The sequence below is a fragment of the Rhamphochromis sp. 'chilingali' genome (genome assembly GCF_963969265.1).
Source record: "Rhamphochromis sp. 'chilingali' genome assembly, chromosome: 1".
Lineage (NCBI taxonomy): Eukaryota > Metazoa > Chordata > Actinopteri > Cichliformes > Cichlidae > Rhamphochromis > Rhamphochromis sp. 'chilingali'.
In genome coordinates, this window is record NC_137929.1 from 43,430,409 (window position 1) to 43,454,292 (window position 23,884).

A 23,884-nucleotide genomic window follows, 5' to 3' on the forward strand; every position below is an offset into this window, starting at 1 on the left:
AACAGCAATATTCTCAATTGTTTTACTAACAAGGAAGTTAAAAAAGAAAAAGGGGACACAGCCAGAAGAACAGCATGCAGGTCCGCCCTGCTTTTGTATGTCTTTAAACTTTATTTAAACTGGAGGTACTCCAAAACAGCAAAGCTGACAAAGAAAGGTCATAGTTCCACACGCTAAAGCTGGGAGTGGCGTTCTGCGTTCTCGATGGGGGTTGCGTACACTGTCACGCATATTGGCAGGGAAAGGCGTGCATGAATGCATACGCCCGAATGCACAGAGATGCATGCATACATTTGTATTGTAGCCGGCAGGTAAACTAATGATCAATAAATATGTCAAAGGCCTCAAAAAACATACTTGCTAGATAAACAGAACAGATAAGTCATCCAAACGCACATACGGGAAACCAATAAGAACAGAAGGAAGTAACTGCCTGCGCCTGATGTCATTAATGCCTGCAAGCAGAAGCAGCCCGTCTTCTGGATAGAATTAAGAAAGAAGCAGCTATAGCCTTATTGACATCTTCCAAGCATGTATAAAATCCAGACTCTTTGTGATTTAAAGCTCAAAGAGTAACCTTTGACTTAACAGTGGGAGACGAGCTTGTTCAATTGTGTATTTATGGGCTTTTATTGGTGCAAGTCATCTCTTGAATATTTATCGAATCAGATTAGGTGAAGTTTCTCTGAACATGTGTGCTGTCTTTTGTTAAAATCATGTTCGCACATGGTTACCTTCAATTTGTCTTGATTTGGAGGAAATGATCTAGTTCCTGAGTGGATCTGGCTGCGGCTGAGTATCTTTTCTCACCAGGAAACTCTGCAATAAAACACTCATTGTTTGAATGTAGCGATATATCCATCCGCGCTATACCTGCTTTTATTCTGGAGAAACTGTGGGCAGCTGGAGTCTGTCCTGGGCGCCAGCGGGGTACATATAGACAGAGAGAAAACCACATGCTTCTCATGGTCAAATTCAAAGGGAACCTGGAGAAACTGCACGGCTACAGGGTGCACTGGCAAAACACAGCCACCCGTGAACCCAGAATAGTCTTGCTGTGAGGCAATGACTGTGCTGTGCATTGCAAAGCACTGCACCACCTGTAGTAACATCTTCTGAAGCAATTATACACATGCAATGTAGCCCTGAAATGTTCTTGACATTACTTGATGTATGTGAGAACCAGTTTAACTGGACATAACACAGTCTTTAACCAACCAGCTTCCTAGTACAAAATCTGTGTGAAGTCCCACGTAAGAAAAGAAAAGGTCACTGTGTGAATTCAGTGACAGAGCAGACAAACAAGTGTTTCCAGTAGTGAGAACACATCTGGAGCAGATTTCGGACACTGATGTAACCTGAGTGACATTGTCCGAAGTTCCTTTCTGAATAAGTAGCACTGTGCCTGAATATTTGACGATTCGACAATTTGTTTTTTGGCATTTTTACCCAATACCCAACAGCAATCATGATATTTCAGTTCACATAGTAACTCTGCCACAAGATTCAATAACTTTTCATAGCTTTTTGTGACATTTTTTTTAGACAAAACCATCCAGGACTCTGTTATACTCATGTCACATGGATCTGTGTACTCTTAACTTGTCTTTGAAGGCTCACTATTATTCTCACAGAGCCTGACTTGTTCTTTGATTGTGATTAAAAATCAAGATTTTTCAGGACCTCCCTGATTAATTTATAAAATTGCCCTTTTGGCTGCAATCAGTGGAGCTTTTTGTGTAGGAGCTAGCGGCTAAATACACACTCATTAAAGGCAAATAAGCAGAAATCGAACTTCAGAAAGATCAGAGTCAGAGAGACGTCACGGTGAAGCAAAGGTTGTTCTAAATTGGGGAAGATTATGGCAACAGCGTGATTGAAATTTAATGCAGAAGAAATTTAGGCAAAGCCGTGTGATCCGTTAAACCGATAATGGCTTTTACATAGTATTTGCGGCTCATAATGAAAGCGCTTTCAGTGCTGCACTAGGGCGACGGGGTCAGCTAAATGGCACCGAAAATGCGGTGTGAAATGGCAATATTTCCTTATCACAGGGCATGAGTGGCGATCTTGTTATTTGAACTCTTCTTCTGTTTATTCATGTCATCAAAAAAATTGTTTTGAAAAATATGGTCTCAACCTTGACAGAGTCCGCTCATCTTTACATTTTAAGGCACCTGCTGCTGCTGTCTGGGGGAAATTTGCAAAGACCAAACACTGACTCCCAAATAATGACTGGCATGTCACTGCAAAACAAGCGAGTCACCGAGATGGGGAAGAGGATGTAGAGTTTACAAGTCGAGGATTGGTTTTCGTGGTTTTTAATCACTTCCATGCCAGAACTGGCACTTCCTCATGTTTTCTGATAAACAGTGAATCAAGTTCTTTTGGTCACAGTGGGACCTGAAGGACGAAAGAAGATAGCTGCCTTCCCTGAAGTTAGTTCAGCCTGAGGTTTTTCTTTTTCCTGTTTACTCCATCGATCGTTGCCAAACCGTTACTCATAGTGGATTGCTGTGTCGTTGGGTTTCTTTCTATAATGTTTTAGAGTGTTTAAGATGTTGTTGTAATTTGGATTGGTTGGAAATAAATCTTATGCCACCAATAGTCAGAATTTTAAATGATGATTGCAAATGTAGTTGCATGTTGATGCACACTTTTTTCAGTTTATCTTCTTTAAAAATGTCGGCATTTCTCCAAGACTTTCCCGGGTTGGTTACTCTCCTGAAGCAAACTGATGTTGGCATGTGAGGCCCGGCTGGGACTCATGTGGTTGCATGAACCCATGTTAAAAATGGTGATTTCTGCTCCCCGGTGCTCTAATGATTGTGTCTTTGGCTCGAGTTTTCAAAATACTCCCCTGGAAGCTGTTTTGTATTTTGTGCTGCAATCTGGCAGGCCTCATGTGGGGGAGTGTCGGCCTTTTCTCTCCAGACAAAAACTTGGCCCGCACATTGGAGTGAGGTAGAAACTCGCAGTTTACTTCACTATTTACAATGAAAGCAGCCTATATTTTTATTTTCCCTCGTAAATACCATTTGTGCCTTATTGGCAATCAAGAGCTCCTTAGCAAAAAGATCCTGGTGTTTAACGTGATGGATTGCTGAAAAAATGGCCGGCCATTAAACGTGTAACGGACAACGCTGTCGAATAAATCAGTGTCAGCACCACCCTGGCTGCCTGCCAGATACAGCAGATAGTGAAGCTTGCACACAGTGTGCTAATAAACCTGCAGACACGCATGCCTTTAGACTGAAAACCGTCTCAAACCTATCTGTTAAATATAAAACTGCTCTTTCCCACCCATGCACAAATAACCAGAAGCTTGTACACCGATGCAAACACATGACTACATTCACTGCAGCTTTTAACGATTGCTCTGGGCCTTTTACTTAACAAAGGAAAGTGAGTAGTGGATGAAGAGTCAGACTCTCTTGCCAAAGGCTCATCTTTACAGTGAGCTGGGTGTTGCTTAAGTGCCGAAGTAATAAATCACCACAACGCCTACAATACTCCAGTGTTTATGACTGTATAGACTTTCTCTAAATTAGTTAAACGTGTACTTTTCTGAAGGTGTCACAACCTCCAGAAACATACGTGCTAATCATAGGTCTGAAGTATGTAAAAGCTATTAAAGCTAAAACATGTTGCCTGTTTTTTGCAGCATTTACAGATATCCCTTAGTTTCTCATGTTATTGATTTTCGTGTGCGTGACTGACCTGCTGTTTCATTGAACTTTATTGTTTCAGTGTGGTATGGTGTTTTTGTTTAGCTGTTTGTATTCAAGGAGGCGGCTTATTTCATTTTCCTTTGCATAAACCAAACAGTGGAAAGTGACATATCCATTACTTCCAGTTTACCAAACAGCTGTGGTTGCAGTTGCTAGAAACAGTTTGGATGAGGTAGAAACAGATTTCACAGCTGTGATAAGCTCTTTCTTTCTTGAGGTTCATCCTAGCTGTGGAAACGGCTTTTTGTATAGTTAGCTATTCAGCAAGACGAAATCATAGTGTATCTTAATACTGCCAAAACAGGATACAGGCTACACTGTGAAGTGACATAAAAGAGATTTTTAAAGTTGATAAATTTACTGTTCAAACATTTTGAACGTGCGTCAGTTAAATAATAACCGAATGCACAGTTTCACTCAAAACTTTCCCTCTGGCATCTTATATGATTAAAAAAAAGAATATTTTCTTTTATCTAATGTGAAATGATTGTTTAGGCATTTTTGTGAGTGGCAAGAAAATGATTGATGGAAGCATTGTCAATTAGAGCCCCACCGATATATCAGCTGAAACTAGCTATTCACCAATATATCAGTCTTGGCATTTATAATGGCCATGACTTGTAAGACTAAACCAAGTTTATTTTTTAAAAGCATGGTCGTGTTACATGTTGTAACACGTGTTGCCAACAGTGGACAAACTGTGTAACATCAGCACCCATAAAATGGCTAAAGGGCATTTTCCATATTTTCTTTACTTTTTAATGTTTTTATGTATCTATATCGATACATCAGCAGATTGCTAATACTGGATGAGCAGGACGGGCTCTGCCTCTATACCTCACCTGTTGAGGCAAGCAACCATACCCCGAAGGTTACTGTAGGAGCCTTGGTTCACTTCTGCTTCAGAGCATTTCCTTCAGAGGCATTCACGAATGGTCTTCAAATTTGACATACAGTTTAATGAACCAGTGAAAGGCTTTTTTTTTCCAAGTTACTACCTTCTTGTGTACTGTTGCTACTGATTCTCCTTCTGCCTAAAGACACGGATCGATTTGATGGTAATTTGTAGTGATACCATGTAGATTGCTCCCTAAAAACTAGACTCTTCCCTCCCACAGCCACGGGCTGGGGTGTAACTAAACATGATGAAGCTCGTTCCACCGTGTTGCACACTCAGTATGTTTTATTTGACTCCCGCACTCGTGTGTCTCCCTGCCGCTGTTTTTGGATGAAGTGATTTATGTGCAGTGCCACTGTGAGTGAGGCCTCAGCGGTTATTTCACCCTGCTCTCTGTCTTCCTCTACGTTAGCCGTTCATCTTGCAATGCACACACACAGACACACACACTCTTGGATCGAGACCTCTGGCCTGCTGGATTTGAGTTACGTGGTTGCCTTCTCCTCTTCCTAATCCCCTAAAATGAGAGTTGTGGACTGCCAAAGAACTCCCAGACACACACATACACAGTGAAACACAAAATTGTAGCTTGGTTTCCAAGTGGCCCTCTGAGATATTCTTTTCAGGCTTTGGTGTCCCACCGAGGGCCAAGCATACACACAAACGGTCATGCACATAGACACACATTCACTCAACTGCACATATGCACACACACACAGATGTACATGCACACACACAAAAACTCTCACACAGGGGAGGAAACAGTGAAGCATTGTTTGCTACTTCCTGAGAGAGCCGGCATCAGGATCACAGGAGCTCTGTCAGCCTCTCTCTGAAGCCCAGGCATCTAATTGAGTATGGACAGCCATGAGAGACCACATGTCTTTTGGCTAAGCACGCTTAAAAAGCGCATAGATCACTCATAAATGCATGTGTTTGTGTGTGTGATTTTCCACTCGTTGCAGCGAGGATCAGTTCCAAAGGCAGACCAATGGGGAGTGTATCCCAGTTTAGCTCTTGTGTCTGGAGAACAGTAGTTCGCCATCAATTATTCAAGTTCAGGTTCAGCAGTAAAATAACTTTTTGACAGGCTGAGAAATGTTTTCTTTTTTCCTGTCTTTGTTTTTAAGCAGTCTGCTGCTGTACCACAAAACTGGCAAGAAAAAAATATGATTTGGATGTTGGTGTGCAGAGATATTAGTCAAGCTACAGAGTCGTTACATAACTTGTGCTTTATTACATTTTAAAGGGAAAAGTGTAGTTGCACCATGTCAATACAGTTGTCAGTACAGTATACATTTCTACTGAGTTACCAGTCTTAGATATGAGATGCGAGCAATGATTACTATGCCATCTAATTTTAATTTTGGATTGTGCACTCATCCCAGGGCATCTACTGAGGTTTAAAATATACTCCAATATATTCTCTATACTACAACCACAGGCCTGAGGGACAGAATGGAGGGTTTTAAAGGGTCCTGAAGTGGTGTCTATGTACGACAAGTCGTGCATTTCAAAAATTTGTCAACAGGACCAGAACGAGCATTATCTGGTGGTGCAATATTTAGCAGAGCAAAAAGTCTGTGTTTCTGTGTCTTTGTGTTTGACTCACAAGGACAATTAATCTTCGCTTGACTCATAATTCTAAACTGATCATACATACATAGAACTGTCCCAAAGTCTTGAGCCACCCCTCACTTCTTTATATTTTGGTTGGAAAATGGGAAATACATGCAGTGATTTATTACTTGGTAATACAGTATATAGGACACAAACAGAGCTTGTATAATTCCAACAACCTTCAAAGTCAGTATTTGGCATGACTACCTTTATTATTTAACACAGCCTGAACTCTCTTAGTCAACATATCTTGTAATTTCTTTAAGTAGTCTTCAGGAATAGTTCTCCAGGCTTTCTAAAAGACATTCAGAGTTGTTCTTTGGATGTTGTCTGCCTTTAGATGATCCCACACTGGTTTAATAATGTTGAGGTCTGGGCTCTGGGGAGGCTAATTCATGACTGATAGTGTTTCATTGTGTGTTTTTCTATCCACGTCGGTTTGTGTAGGAGTGTGTTTGGGATCGCTGTCGTGCTGAAAAATTAGGCTGCTGCCAATCCAAAGCTTCCAGATGGTATTGCAAGTTGGATTAAAATCTGATGGTACTTTTTGGCATTCACAGTTCCATAAATTTAGACAAGGTCTCTAACACCACATGTAGCCTCAAACCATGACACGGCCACCACCATGTTTTACAGATGGCTGTATACACTCATGGTTGTACCTAAATTAAAATGACTGAAAATGGAGCTGGAGAATTATTGCTCTCTTTAAAACTGTGGAAGCGACATATGAAGAAATGATGGGTGGCTCAGAAGTTTTGCAGAGTACTGAAAATTCCAGTATATTCAACTTAATTGATGGTAGATTATTTTTTGCCCAATGTCCTCGACTAAACTACCTAACAATTCAAAAAAATCACCAGCCTTGCCATTTTATCACAAAAACAAGCAGCAGTTACAACACACACACACACTCAGAAAAAAAGACTCCATCTGACCATTTGCGCACAGGAAAATGATTTTTTAATTGCTCCATTAAAATCGTCAAAGTCAGTTTTGATATGGTTTTGATGTACTAAGTGTGTGACACTGGAAACCACAGTTCATGTTGTGTCTGATAACAACAGTTAAAGCTGGTTTGTTTTAGTCGTCAGAGTAATTGTTTTCTAACTTTAGCTGCCAAACTGTAATCACAATAGAAGCACAGGGTCCAACGCACTGCAAGTACGTTTTGGAAAGACAATGATAATGAACCCATTTTTCTGTTTTTCTACAAACTTCTGCCAAAGAGTTTAGCCAGATGTTTCATCTCTTAGTCCTCTTAGCAAGGCTGCCTGAGGGTGCATTACATCACCATGTAACCTGGATTAACAAAATATATTTTTTATGATCCAAATATATTAAAATTAATCTTCATCGCAGTTTTCAAATGTTTTGCGGAGAAAAAAAATGGATATGTCGCGATGCAACAACTGTCAGGGGTCTTTCCAAGGAAAACAACATCTACAGACTCTCATATCTATTTTTCTTTTCTTTTGACAAGCTAGCCAACATTATACAGTTATATTTGAGCAAGTTTAACAACACAGTTGAGAGTTACAAAAGATTTTTGCATGTTGCAAATGCTTTTAGCTTTTGTTGGTTTGGATTGGGCTGCGGAGGGGGCCCGATGGACTCATTGCTTAGGAGCCAAGGGAAGGATAAATGATTGATGTCAATACACTGAGAAAATACTTTGCTCAGGGGATAAGTGCAGCAAGACCAGAATTTAAGACTGTTTGTGTAAAATATATCATATGGCTTCAGAGAAAATTAAAGTGTGCGTTCATAAAATAATAACAGCAAAACTGCAAAGCAGATTACATGCTATCAATAAGATTAGAAACCCTCTTTAGACCATTGTTTAAGAATTAAAAGTAATTAAGTCTTTGTCAGAAGATATTTCTGCAAATTGTAAAGAAGTAATTCTGTCCTCTCACCAGCTTATTGATTTGTTCTTGTCGAATCACAGGGGTGTAACTTATTCCTGAAATGATAGCTAATAAAGGCAGTTTTGCAATTGAGGGGTTTTGGCAAAGAGGATTCAGGAACTGGCTGACAAACTGCTGTCAGTGGAGAAGTCAGGATGGATGAGGGGAGGGACCTCTTCATAATGCTCATGCTTAAAAACCTGTGGAGCCGTTCCAGATGGATGTTCTCAGGGCATGGTAATGATGTAGGGGCTGATTCCTCCATCTCTAGAGGCCTGCATGTCCACACTGGCCTACAGGAAAAAAAACACACTCACATTTTCTTTGCTTTTCCAACAGCTTTAAAAGGATTTTGAGTTCTGGAAATGACCGATGCAATCGCTTAAATGAAGAGTTCGTTTTAATATTATGGTTTCAAAATGAGTAAATGAAAGACAAACTGCCAACCAACAGATCGGAAGAATTTGGTTTACACGGACAGATCAGACAATTAGATTAAGTATTTATGGAAAGATCCTCCAGGGGAACCAAACATGGAAAGCAAGAAAGGCTGTGCTTGGCTCTGTGGTGGTGCTGGCTCCCAGCTGAAGCCAGACACCAGCCAGCTTTTGCATTGTAATCATGAGAGCTACAGCACGAAGACTCTAAATAAATGTGACAAAATTTGTTCCTCCAACCCATCTCTCAGTTGGGACTGGAAGTCAATGGGTTGTTTGTTCAAACAATGATCTTTTAGTCATATTGCACAGCATTGGGCAAAAATCAGCAATGTTGGTTTGCTAGCTGGTCAATCCACTATTGGTCAGGTTGGTCTTCACTAATGTGTCTGAACAATTTTGTAGAGACAGCCAACATTAGCCAATGTTTCAAAGGTTTTATTCCACACATCTGCATCACCTACTGAACGTGTAGGTATCAGTCAGGTCGGACAGGTTGTTTTTTCCTGTACACTGGGGAAATTAAAGTACCCTAAACAAAGTATCATAGCTTGCATTTCCATGACTTCTGTAAGGTCCCTTAGATCTAAGTGGCTAAAATTTTGTTAACAATTTTCTTTTTTTTCTGACTGCAGAGATTTGTCTGTGGAGAGGTATTTATTATTTATACATAACAGAATTCCAGCTGAGGTAGTCAAACCTTCAGTGGATGGTTCATATTGTCCTGCAATTTCATTGTATGTGTACAACCGAAAACCATCCATCAATCCATCTTTTTCCAGTTTCCCAATTCTGGGTCAATTACCCAATGCCAATTGACATAGAATCAGAAGAAAATGATCACAAATTAAGAAAAGCATATACAATCATAATTGGAGGTACGTAAATATATTCACAGTGGTAAATTGATGGTAAGTTGTAAGTGCAATTTAAATACCTTTAGGTTATTTCACATTCAGTTAGTTTACTGCAAATTACAATTTGTTTCTTTTTAAATATTCAAAGGTTTAGTCCTAATTAGTGATGATGTCATCATTTCTCCACTGAGAGGACGTAGGATGTTTTTTTCACACTTAACTTACTATTAGTTTAAATTCAGAAACAAATAAGTGCATTAACTTTGTGATAATGTTTCTGTGGAAGCTCAGTTTGGCCTCTGGCCTCGTTTCCATCCACTAATGGAGCAGAAAGATTACTTCTAATCCTGTTTTTAGCTCTGTGCACTGATGTGCATGGGCTTTATCTCTTCACTAACATGGACAAGACTGTTTCCCATAATAGATCAAACACTCCCTACCGGCCCTGTCAAAACTTAATGGACACACATGCTTGCGTGCAAACACACTTGCAAAGCATGGTCTGTAAAATCTTTTATTTTTATATACAAAGGAACTCCTTAATAGCAATTAAATCCTTCAACCAGATCCACCAAAGCAGGGAGTGTGTTTTGGCAAAGGCGCCAGAAAGAAACGCAACTCACTTTCATTCTGTTTCGTGTGCTGAGTGAGCTCAGATCCACTCATGCATGTGTGAAACTCCCTATCACTTCTGCTGTCATCACTCCTCGCAATGCACGGGGTGTCTCTGCCCATACTCCACTGTCAGCAGTTTTTGTTGGGATGTATCCTGCTTGTATTCGGATGATCTAAAATGACCTGCTGTGCTTCCTTTTCTCTCATCGCAATGGTGAAAAACAATAGAGAGTAGATAGATGAGTGAGTTTAAATCACTTCTCAAAGAAAGACGTTTTTGAGCCAAGTCTTCAAGAGTGACGCCAACAGTCACAAATGACCCTTAAAGTTTCACAAAACGCTTAAAATGAGCGTGTACTCTAATTAACTCAGCGGTATGTAATTTTGTGTGCGATTAAGTTTAACCTCATCACATGCAGAGAATACCATTAAATGCCATTAAGTTAAAGGATTTGCACATTTTTACCCTCTGCAGGTTTAAACAAGGAATACGTGGGACTTTTTTGGTAGCTATTTTAAGAAGACCTTTTATGCATTTCCTTATTTTCTGCCTCATATATATACTAGTACAGCTCTCAAATAACAGGGCCAGCATATAAAATTAATTCCTGCGAGCCACAAGCACCTACTTGAGGCTGCTCAGTTTCATATAGTATAATATATAAATAAAAAGCTGTACAGTTAATCTTAAAATGCTGAATTAGACAAAATGTGGCTACTTTGAAAGAGTTTGTTCTGTAGAGCTACAACTTAAATAAAAACCTTGTAGATCTATGTGATAACTTCAGATGTCGACTTGTTTTTTACAGGAGAAACAGTCAAGTTGCAAATGCTCTCCCTAACAGTAATGTATCCAGTGAAGACTCAACTTTCCATTAGATATTTTGTCTTCTTGTCCTTCTCCCAAAAAGCTGTCGGGTTCATGCTTGTGTTGCTACTGACACCGTCTTATATGAAACACAGGTTTTTGGGTCATGCAAAGGTCAGATAGGTCAAGAAAACCTTTTTGTCAGCTTTGCACATTTTGTAAATTTGACTGTAATGGATAATAAGAGCCTCTCAAAGTTGACCTCAAACTAGACATAGACTTGTAACTGGAATGTGTACCAACTGGAACCGCTGACATGTGTGTCTAATTAGACTCATTGGGATTTGTCCTTGAATAGAAGTGAAGTCATTAGAGACGTGAGTCATCTTTTGTCAGGGCTGGGCAGCAATGTTGAGATGTGGCCCCGGTGGTCTTTCCCGTAAGGGTTCTGTCCTTCTCACTTGGTTTGAATTAAATTGCCCACACAGTCGCAGGAAAGGGAGACAGACGTTTGCATCAGCATGAGCTGGTGTGGGAAAAGAAAAGGCAGGGGATGGAAAAGAACACAGAGGAAGAAAAGGGGTTTCATTAGAAAATGGAGGTCAAGCAGAAAAAAATTAATAAAAATACAGAGGAGGGTTGAAGGAGGGCAGGACTGTAATCTCTCTCCTCATCAGTGCTTGTTACAGAGTCATTAACAGGGCTTTCAGATCGTGATGCCGACAACCTCCCTGAAAGATATCCACACACGGATACACACACTTACACATCTGTGTGCATAACTCCAAAGCTAGAGCACCGTAGACAATCTGGTTCCCAAAGATGTTTTATTTGACCCATGCTGCCTAAAATTACATGAAAACATTTCTTATTTGGGATGGAAGTCGCTGCCAAACAGGAGGCGTAGCAAAACAAACAATTTCCCCTCTGCCCACTGAGGAATTGTTGATTCAATTGTCTCTTATTAGACTCCATATGTGTGTATGTCTGCACACATGGTAAGAAATGTTCACACTAGGAAAAACCCTTTACTAAGTGTTGTTGCATAAGTACCTGCATTTCAGTGGTGCACCTGTGCCAAAATATTCTCGTTACGTTTGGTCTCAGCCTACAAATCAATCCGAGACGAATGCCATTTCCCCCCCAAACACTTAAAAAAATGCACAAATTCTAAAATAATCCTCAAATTATTATTTTATCCTAGTTGTTATTGCTTCTGATTGACTTTTATTTACTTAAACCTGCTTATATCAGTTATTTCCATCCTTGAAAACCTGCAGAAAGGTTTGGTGCCTCAAGATAATGTTGCAGAAAAAAATAGCAGAAATTAGAAACACGTGCTCAAGGAAACTGACAGCACATGAGCTGATGCTCTGAAAATGCTGACAGAGTGATGATACACAAGAGTATGACTAACTGACGTGCATAAATATCAAGAGTAAAGGGAAAGAATAAATCAATTTAAGGATGTTTATGGACCCATGTAAGCGATCAGAAATGATTAATAAGACTTGATTTTGGGATAGTTATTGTGGAAACAGTTGTGATAACGATTGTCTTCTAGCTACTGACAAATATTATATGATACGCTGGATCTTTGGGTTCCGCATCTCATGAGGATCAATTTGCATCAAGAATTACTGTCATTTAACAGTCGTTTAACTTTCTCTGTTTTTGTCTCATGTTTGTCCTATAGGTGCGTAGCCAGGGAGTGACAGAGGAGTTAAAATGCCTGAGTTTACTAAATGCTCTGGATAAGGACCAGGACATCCCAGATCAGCTAGCCCAGCTCTTTGGCGAACCCTGCATCAAACTGGCCGAAGGCATCAAAGCTTACATCTCCAAGGTAAGAGATGGAAGGAAAGGAACATTACATTTACCATGCATCAACCAAATGAATAACAATATTATTAAGCAAAACATGTTTAATAAATTGATTTAAAAGATTTAATTGCCTCTCGTATTAGGGCATTGTTTTTAGTTTTAATACAGCCTTCAACATTGTAGGTCTATTAGTTTTCCAGTGCCGATATTATCTTGAAATAATAGCTTCACACACACTGACGTAAAACTGCCTCAGTTTGCATTCTTCCATTAATACAAATCCAAAAAGTGCACTGTGTGCAATACTTAGCTATGTAGCATGTATTTTGGCAGAGTAGTGTTGTCTTAAATCAAAAAAGATTGAATGATAAGTGCAATGTTTGACAGTGACTCAACCTAACTACTGCGTGTATCTCACAATTGCAATTTGTCAAACACCTGAACAAACACAACACTAGTTATTTTACATTAACCCTCTGCAACCCAATAAACTTCTAATAGAAAATTCCAGATTCACAAGAATTCTGAAAGAAACTGGAAATCTGATTGTCACTTCAAACACCTAAATATATATATAACAAAAACTACTGGAAGCTATCACAAATAGCTTTTTCAAACCATATCTGACCACGTAAGATTTGTGCCTTTGTATGTACATCATCTGAGTTTTTCTTTAATAAAGAGTTTGATTAAATTCTAATATCAAATGAGAGTTAATTGGCTAATTGCCCAAGTCTGACAGTGTTAGATCCACTTCAAATAAAGTTCCAGTCACTGGTGTTAGCAAACACTAGCTAAGACCAGAAGCAATAAACAAACTGTTGCAGAAACCTTTCTGTTGTCAACAGCTGTTATTGTGGTACAGAGTACAGACGGTAAAGACTGCAATGAAAACTGCATGAACCCAAGTAATGCCACAATATGTTAAAAGTTCATATTTAAAAAATATATATACTCTTGAATGCTAGCCAGTTAGCATTAACTTAGCTAACTAGCAAACATCATTGTGATGACATCACCAACATGACGTGCACACTCTTAATGTGCTTAATATAAGACTAGATATCTTTTTGAATATGCACTCATGTGCTTAAGAAGGGCAAGTACAGAAGTAGAAGGTTTGAGATACACTTAACATGTTATAAAATTGATTTCAAGAATGCTAATTTAGTCAATGGCTATTGTGTATGTCTGGTACTTTGTATAAAAAACCCCAACAACGAACAAAAGTTAGAATGTAGTATTGCTCATTCAAGAAAAAATATTGCAAATATACTTTTTGTAGACTGGATGGTACATTAAATGCATCTTTACCAGCTAATACTCATCCAGTACTTTTCTGAATGATTATCTTTATATCCCATTAAGTTAACTGATGAAATCCAGATTTGAATTTTTAAAGCCCTCAACTAAAAGTTTTTAATGTTGCCACTAATGATGTGAGCCCAGACAACTCCGCTGACCCTGGGTTAAAGACCAGATGGAGCCTGGTTTCAGCATGAAGGAATCTGCACAGTTACAGTGAATTTAGAAACATCTGCAGTGACTGATGCAGAACTGGAACTCTGGCTGGAAGTAATTGGGTGTATTTGTCATTATAATAGAAAAAAAACTTCAGCTCCAAGGGAGAATCACTCAATCATCAGATAACTATATATGTGTATAGGACATGTGAGTTGAATTAAGAGGAATGGACAGTTTGTAAAGATACCATCCAAGGTTTTTGTCTGAAATATACACAATGTCCCACAGCATCTGACAGCAGTCCACTAATATACAGTATGTGTAGTAAATGGCTAAATGGCTTTTACTGAGTGACAAGTTTCAATGGCCTAATAGCTGTATCCAGAACAGATTATTTAAATAAACCAATCGTATGTGTGGCTCTTGTGAAAGCTTTCCGACTCTAAACTTTTTTCATGGTTTAATTGGAACTCATTGGTTGTTCATTGTACTCTCTATTACTGAAAATGGCAGGATGTTTTGCCATTCTTTCAATTTTACTTCATGGTCTTGGCTTTGTGGTCAAGTGTACCCTTTCAACAAAAAAATAAAGAAAGAATACCATATCAGTCATATAAATGTCTTGGAAACCCAGATGTTTATGATGGATTAAGTGAAAGGGAATCATTATTAGTACTAGAAATGAGAGCGCTGTAAGTAAAACACCTAATTTTTCTAAGTTTGTGCTCAACAGTCAGAATCCCTGCATGTTTTTTTTTATAGTTTGGCTTATTTTCTTTGATTCTGTGGCAAGTTTATTGATAGTATTAGTAGAGATGAACCTTTGACCCAACAGACTGTCAGGTGTTTATAGAGTCATGCAGTCATCACAACACCAGTCAATAATTGACTGCATCAGGTGTGCCACTGGAGCCTTAATCCATTTATAATCTAACACCGCTGTTTTGCTAGACGTTACCATATGTAACCTCTATCTTACGCAATTCTGTACTTGTCAACACAAGCTTGATTTGAAAAGCTTGATTTGCAAATGTGTTTTTTTTTTTGCATGTGTTTGCCTGCCAAATGTTTGGTTTAAACCTGTTTGGCCTTTATCATTGTAATCTGTAAAACTGCTCTCTTAAAGCACTTGGGCCAGTCAAACAAATGTGGGCAGTGACTTGCAGGCAAGATTCTTCATGCAGGGTTGTTACAAATTCTTGTGTTACTGAAAAAATTGTGGATTTTGTGCGATGCCTGATGGATTTTGTGCAAAGCTTGCATTCTCTGGTCATCATTTCGAAGTTGTAAAATGATGTTCTTTTGTTTGCAGATTGAAGAAAGGTGTGTTGTTTTTTTTCTTTTCCTGGACCCACAGCTCAGGCACTAGAGGGTTTGTTTATAGAACTGATAAAACTTTGTGGGAAGTCTTCATCTCTTTCAACCATATTCAGATTTTAAAATGTGGTCTTCCTTGACATTGACTTATTAGAAGTGATTATACAATTGTAGTTTTATATTTTAACGATGAAAAAAACTCTCAGTTTGATTGCCTGCAAGCTTCTCCTACATGATCAAGAGTTGAGCAACCAAAGCTGGCACACAAGTTCATTTTAGGCCCCTAAGGGTTCTTATCTTTATCAGATATTAAGACAGCATCATGTTTCCTAGCAACCAACAGGCTAAAGTTAACAATTTCTTTGCTTATGCACCTAAAAGACCATGGAAAAGCTTAGTATCATTTCGTTTCATGGCAGTAACTTGTCATTTATATTCACAACATATGAATTCTATTTACAAAATATTGAATTATGCTTAATATGATATGACGTCATTGTTTTGCCTAACAACGACCTAACGACAGACTAACGTGACATGCCAGAAAATACTGCTGCATTCACATGTGCTAGTTTGTGAAAAACCTCACACGTGTCATGAATCATGCTTTTTTTTCTACACTAAAGCATTAAAACTACTGAAGGGTGAAATGAAAAACATTGACCAGATGGGAAACCTTGCATACTGACAGCTATGTAGATGTTACTTTGACATACACCACCCACCTAAATATTGGTGGAGACCTAGTACACTGTGACATTTCAAGTGAACTCCCCGATGGCACTGGTCTCAAGCCACAGTACAATGCATCCTGCTGCGATCTGATGCACTGACCCTGCTACAAACTACCCAGACCCCATCCTGAGTTGTGCCAAAACAAGCCAAAGATCGAAACCCTCAAACCACAGGGCCCAAAGTAGCTGCTGTTAACCTTCTGGCATTGGATGCCCCAGGACACACCGGAATGTCATATGTTTATACCCCAATGAATATGATCTGTTTTTTTGACACAAGAGGGGGGGGGGGCTGCACAGTATTTGTCCAGTAGTTTTCCCACATGCCAGTCGATGTGGTCGACTGGCATGTGGTTTCCTTGGGGCTCAGAGGTCCAAACTTGGCCACCGCATAAGCAATGTAGACCACCAATGTAAGCCCGCAATACAATTACCCACACAACATCCCTGCTGTAGGTAAACAAATTGCAGCTGACACACATTAACGTCACACTCGTCTCAGTGCATATGTTGAATCAGCTTCAACATACCAGTGACTCCAGAGAGCCCTTCGAGAATCCCACCACTGCTCTCACACACACACACACACACACACACACACACACACACACACACACACACACACACACAGTCATTCATAAACCCACTAACCCACTCCACTGATATAAGTCCTCCTCTTGCAGACATTGCCAACAGGACTTTTCCCCTCAGTCTGAATGTCTGGACGCTCACAGCAGTATATCTTCAGCCCCCTTAGTTCCTGTTGCCCCCACTCAAAATCTCTTTTTGTGTCTGGCTTACATTCTACCTTTTTTTTTTTAACCTCTTCACCCCCTCCTCTCTCTCTGCTCTACTTGTATGAAACAATCAGAGAGTGCTGCTCCATGCCCCTGTGGTCCTCAGTGGACGGGAACAGGAATGTCTAGTTTTTCTCCAATGCATAAGTGGATAACAGAGAAAATGCAGGCGGGCAATCGCTGGTGACAAACACTTAAACATGTTTACATCTCATTACTTCCCTACAAATGCTCACACATGCAGACACACGTACTATCGTGCTAATTGAAACCCCCCCGGAATTTTCCTTCGGTTCATTTGTAAGCCATTGGAAGCCTGTCCACTTTTACTGATTCCTTCGAGCTGGTTTTGAAACTCAACACGTTCTGTTCTTCTTCAGCTCGCGTCACTAGATTGACTTTTTAAAGAGTGGAACTGGTACGCGAAAAAGCCAAGATGGTGGTTAAATCAAGCTGGCAGACCAAGGAGGCGCCATCCCTTTTCTTATAAAATGTTCCAGTGAAGTGACCGGAGAACCAGAGATGAAACTCCAAAGTTTTGTTGCCATTTTTTTAACAGATGAATGGAGAAGCTGGAAAGCAGTTATACATTCTCAATTATGACAGCTTTACAACAGCGAGAATGTCATATAACAATCAGACTGTGTCCTTGAGACAAACTAAAGCTAATCAGTAGCTTTCACAGGAATCACAACACAGTTGACTCAGAAAAACAAGCGTCCACCCCATCATGCCAGACAGTTTAAGATGACAGCAGGGTTAAGCCAAGAGCTCTGATGGGAACGTCGTGATCTGTGTAGCACAGGGCAAAATATACCCACTTATCACCTGACTGTCAGTACATTAAGAGGCTGAGAGCTCTTCCGTTAGTCTCAGAGTCAGTTTCCCATGCTAAACTAGTGATTTGCTAAGCCTTTGCGATTCACACAGTCTGCTTCACTGAACTGACTAACATTGAGACGTTTATTCCTCCTTCTCCTCCTTCAACTGATGACCACAGCAGGTCTTTGTGTAAGTGGAATAAAGCAAAAAGTCACTGCCAAACAACAAGCACAATTCTATATGACAAAAATAGGTCACGTCTGACCACAGCCACTTATAAGGCATGTTGTTGGTGTCTGTAAGGCACACCAGCTGTTTGCAGCTAACAGGTGCTGGAAGTGAGGAGCTTATCGCGGATCCTCACTGCAGCCACTTAAAACCATTTGGTGCTGCACTCTTTTGCGACATGTTGACATTTTGTTGACTTTTATTACTGTGCTTGCGTGAAAATGCGTTAGTGGGTGATGTCCATTTAAGTGCATAATTTAACAAACAAACGCACATGGCAAGAGGACATGGTTAATCTTGGATAAAGATTATTAAAGAGATATTTGACAAGTCCAACGTAAAAAAAAAAAAAGATCTCTAGTTATCCACATGAAAGCAAAAAAGCTATCTAACCTTTCACTAATAATTTTGAGAATTCACTTCTTTCTTCACAAACTCTCTCTCAAGCACACGCAATGGCTCTGTGCCTCTTAGATTTGGCACGAAACCGACAATCCAACAAGTCCAAAACAGATGCTTGGATGGGATTCACTGATGAACTATGTGTGTTGGATAGGCTTGGGCTTGGCCGTGACATTTTGGTTAGAAAAGAAAAAACAGACTGATGAGTAGAGAGTGTGAGAAGGACAAAGTATTAAGAATGAGCTTGAGAGGAAAGAATGTAAAACTAATAAAGAGGCGACGATAAAAAAAAAAAAGTAGCATTAAAGCAGATCTGGCTTGTCGTTTATCTTATAAAATGCGTTGGCTCCACATGGAGATTCCTCATCCATGGAGCGCATGGACCAAATGCACATTCCTACAAACTGTGCATGAGTGATGCGGTGATGATGTAACAAATAGAAACCGGTAAGAAAAACGAGAAGCCATCAACAAACCCAACCAGGCAGAAACAAATGGAGAAGGGGAAAAATATAGATGAGAGGCTGAAGAAGAACGGAAAACAGGCAGGAGAGAAAAGAAATAAAAAGCACACCATGAGATCAGACATTTTTCGCTTCTGACTGCCATTAAATCTCATGACCATTTAGACCTCTTCTCTTGGTTCATTTCAACTTGCAGACACTTAAAACCTGCCTGCGGTGTTCCTAATCCATCTTAGTCAACACTCTTCTTGGCACTTTCAAATTGGAATGGAAGTGGAAGCGATGAACATGGAATAAATGGAAACTAAAAAGCAAACTAATTTCAGACAACACCATAAAAAATGTAACTCTACCAACGAAACATAAGAGAAACATAAGTAAATTTGAGCACGGCTCATCATATGCACTAAATGTGAAGGATATTTACTTTACTGGTTGCTGTAATCACTTGTCTACCACAACTCTTCAAAAAGACATTTCATTGATTACAATCTCATGGGTCCATTGCGGTTGCCGCACTGGTTGTGTTGCTTGCAAACAGTGACACCGCCATAGCTTTGTATAATGTATATCAACACTTAGACCGTGAGTACACGTTGCAGTATTATATACTTTATGAAGGACAGGTGTAGCCATAGAGAACAATCTTCCAATCTACTAATTGGAAGGTCGGTGGTTAAATCTTTGGCTATGCTAGTCTGCATACCCCAAGTTGTTAAAAAAGCGCGTAAGTGTAGATGAAGTGCTTGGGCGAATGTGTCATGTTGTAGAAAGTACTTTGAGTGCTCAGGTAGCGTAGAAAGGTTCTATATAAGTACCAGTCTGTATACCGTTTACTTTTTGGCAGTAGCGTATATCACAATTATTTTAAAAAATCACACTGATTACTTCTTATCGTTATGGAGAAGAGTTATTGTACATGAAGCTAATTTTAAAACTGTCTATCTATCTCCAACTGCAGATAAACATGTGTTGTGTATTCATCCATGAGTGTAGATTGTAAAAAATAAAATTATTTCGTAATTACGTTGAAACAGCGAAAACTGAAGCAGTTGGATTCCATGAAAACAAATAGTGATAACTGCTAAATGAGACATCTTCATGTGTAGCAACAAACATGTTTCTTTCTGTTATTAATACCACATTTAAATGTGTCAGGTCTGCTTGATTTTATTTTTTCAATGTACCGTAGGAGGAAAAAAAACATTTGCACAAAAATACTTTTGAAGATGGATTTTCCTATTTCATACAGTTGAAGCCTCATGTGTACTTCAGCTGCAGTAAAAAGTAAAGAGAGAAGAGAGGGAGAAGAGATGTAGATGCAAACAGGAAACACGTAGGGGCTCTGCAGATGAAAGAGGAGAGAGAGAAGCTGACCCAGAATCAATAAAACGTCTCACAGCGCGGTTTTAATAACATACACATTGTGTGGAGGCGAGGAAAGGGGACCAAGTTAAACTTCACTCTAGATAAAATTATTTAGTTGACTCTAGTATATCTGTCTAACACTTTTATTGCACTGTGCTTACCGGTGTATGCATCTAAATAAGAGACCAGATGGTTCATGGCATAAAACAACCTTGCCGATATCCGCGCATCAGTTCACAGCTCAGAGTTTGCAGTGATTGATGACGCTCAGGGACTGGGTTGGTTTGAACTCAAAACACAGCAGGAAACTATATTAGACCTCTGCATGGTCTCAGCACTACTCTATCTTTATCTTCATTGACTTGCAGACTGGCTTCTTGTCTTATTTTGCTAACTTCTGAAAACTGAGTGAATGAAACTGGAAAGATGAATACAGGGATTGAGGAGAAGTTCATTTTGTTTGAGGGGGAATTTTTGTTGCTCGCTCTGCTATAGGTCAAAGGGTCAAAACCAACTCGTCTTGACTGTTCAGAGCAAAGGAAAAGGATTTACCTTTCAATTTAGGGCGAGTGAGTCAATCCACACCCAGCTGTAGAGCTGCAGATTTACTAAGACTTTTCTGACCTGTAGCGAAACATTATCATAGCTATCCTCATATGACCTCAGCTTCTATTTAACATGAGCTTTCATGTGGTGTTATCAGGAGACAGGGCTGCTTATTGTCATGGAAAGGAAGACGTTTTTACATTTCCTTTCTGTCATCTCAAAGTCCACATAAAGGAGCATTAACCTTATTATCTAAACCTGCTGCTTTATCTTTGGCCAACATGGAGGGAGTCTCAGAAAAAGTGAAAATCTGAAACCCCTAACTTTACAACTGGGATGATGGAAAGCGCCCATAGAGACATTTAATGACCTTCAGATTCTTCTGTTATTAGCTTTGCATCTTGGCCATTGTATGCAAGCAATGTGTGAAAAGTTAACAAAAAGAGGAGACTACATTAGAAATCCCATTTACTTATGTTCCTCAGATCCACCTTTGTGACCGTTGAACAGCTTCGCTTTAATGAAATGTTACCAAATATCTGATGGTTACCAAAGTTCACAAAATATAACTAGGCTTGAGTATCAAGAAACATAGATTTTCTCCAGACCAAAATGACAGATGCTGAAACCTTCCCTGGAGCACAGTTTGGGACAAATAGCCAAACGGTCGTCTGACATGAAAAAAAGTTGTCTTGGTCTGGATAAATTCTAACCAAGGTTTAGTTTAATGTTCCAGCATTTTCTTCATGTTTAAGACATTGAGACCTACAGTAATCCAGGAAAATGGGAACCGATCAGTTAGTATGCTGATTACATGTCTGAGGTCAACAGCTAATATATCAGGGATTCCAGTGTGGTGAGGGGATCCCAGTTTAAGACTTCCTCTGCTGGACGTTATTTAAGGTTTTGCACATAAATTTTAAAAAGCCAATAAAGAACTGAATCCTGATTGGACAATGGCCAGTGTTCTTGCACTTAAAAAAAAAAGTTTCATATTTTTGCTTTCCACACGGAGTATATCAACACACAACCATAAGCCAAGCACTGGCCAGTACTCCTCTAACTAAAAATCTTATCTTTTGCCAGCATGTTCACCTGCAGATATCAGCGCTTACACAAAGTTTAGCCAGGTTTTAGAGGTTATAGCATATAAATGGGTGCCAGGAACACCCAGTTAAAGGAGCAGGCAGAGCCTAATGTGAAAAACGGTTCAATGTGTTAGAAAATAGACAAGAATTTCTCAAAGGATGAGGGAGAGAATGGAATGGTTATGCCACATAAAGCATCAACAGCATGTGAGGCGTTAATAATAATAATAATAATAATGGATACTTTATTGATCCCCATGGGGAAATTACTTGTTTTTCTCTGCATTTGACCCATTCACTCAGTGAAGCAGTGGGCAGCCCACTAAGCAGGCGCCCGGGGAGCAGTGTGTAGGGACGGTACCTTGCTCAGGGGTACCTCAGGGTAGCCGTTAAGTGGATTCGAACCGCCGACCTTCCGATCATGGGGCGACCACTTTACCTACTGAGCTATCCCTGCCCTAAGAAAAGGATGTTGTTCATTCACTTTATTTGATTAACCCAATTGGCAATAGTAGGCTACCTGCTGAGCTTACAGCATGCTGAGGTCAGATGAACGCCCATCTGGGAACCCATCACTGTCAAGTAGGTGGAAGCATATGGATACTGGATACGTGGTGAAAACAAGAAAAAGAGGAAGTTGTGGTGAGAATTTTCCACACACGCCTCATGGACATGAATGTTGAGATAATTTGAGGGTTTTAATGATTTCTTTGAACTGTTCTTTTTGGGTGGGTGTAAGTAAACTACTACCACTACACCAACCTTAGATATTTCAAATAAGGTTTAGTGTGCACACATGACATCAAAGTGAAACCACACCTAACCATATGAAATGTGTACAGTTTAAGACGAACATTGAACCTGTTTTGGTATAAAAGAAATAAAAAAAAACTAAGTAAGTAAAATTTAAAAAAGTTTAAAAAAAAGTAATTTCTCGCCTCTTTAATTCTTTTTTTACTCAATAGTTATATAATAATAATAATAATAATAATAATACTAATAATAATTTCAGAACTGTTTCAGATGACAAATATGAAAGTTTGTGCCTGTAGACACGTTACGCTCCAGTGTATTATTTGCAATCGTAGCTCAGTTTCCTTAGGAAACAAAGCTCCGTTGGTCTCTCTTTGTGAAAGCATTGTTATGTTATATCTCTAAATCTGCCCCCGTCTCAAAGCGGTGATGTCACAGCAAATATTTAGCTTTTGGCTGCTGATGCAGAACAGCTGCTTTGACATCAGTGTTTAGGGTGTGGATAGACGAGCTGCAGGCTTCAAAGGTTTAACCTTCATGCACCATGCAATGTAGTATTAAATTACTCTTTGAAGCTTAATTATTCACTGTGACTTCTGCTATTAAGACAAGAATGTGGTCTTGTTCAACAGCTTTATTATGCCACACCAAAACATCTTTAATTATATTAACCAATAACAGAAAAAAGTGTGTCTTTGATTCTCTGCCGCTCTCGTCTTCTTTCGACACTTGAAGTCTGAGCGAACCCTGTGTCTGAAAGATGTTTGTGGTTTATAAATGCACGGTTTAAAATCTTTGCTGAAATAACTCTTTTATTGCACTCAAATAATACTCTACACATAAAGGAAAGTAAGTGGAGTCAAACTTAACGATAAACAGTATGTTATGAATTCACAAAGCCCTGATAGACATCAAAGAGTCGGACCCATGACTCACAATTTATTAAGCATGAACATTTCATCACCATTATGAGTTCTCAAGGCAAGGCTTTGATGATGAAAAGGTCCTTAAAATAAGTTTTGCCAATATTAAAGTCAATGGTCCCAGTTCACTTTAGGACTCTGATGAAGACAGTGTAGTGTTAAAACGTTGGTGTTTACCGTTAAAGGACGTATTTGCTAGTGTCCTCCGGTCCCTTTGTTGTCCTCAAGCTGAAGCACCTGATTTGGCTGCATTTTGCTGGAGGAGAACCCTGACTTTT

At 39.4% G+C, this 23,884-nt stretch overlaps 1 protein-coding gene across 1 annotated transcript in view; it reads left to right on the forward strand.

The window, feature by feature from the left end:
• The window catches only part of tnfsf10l (TNF superfamily member 10, like), a 70,654-nt gene that overhangs the window by 17,025 nt on the left and 29,745 nt on the right, over positions 1–23,884 (forward strand). The window contains exon 2 of the mRNA XM_080888576.1: positions 12,573–12,722. Coding sequence (XP_080744702.1) covers positions 12,573–12,722 — 150 coding nt within the window. The remainder of the gene's footprint in view (positions 1–12,572; positions 12,723–23,884) is intronic.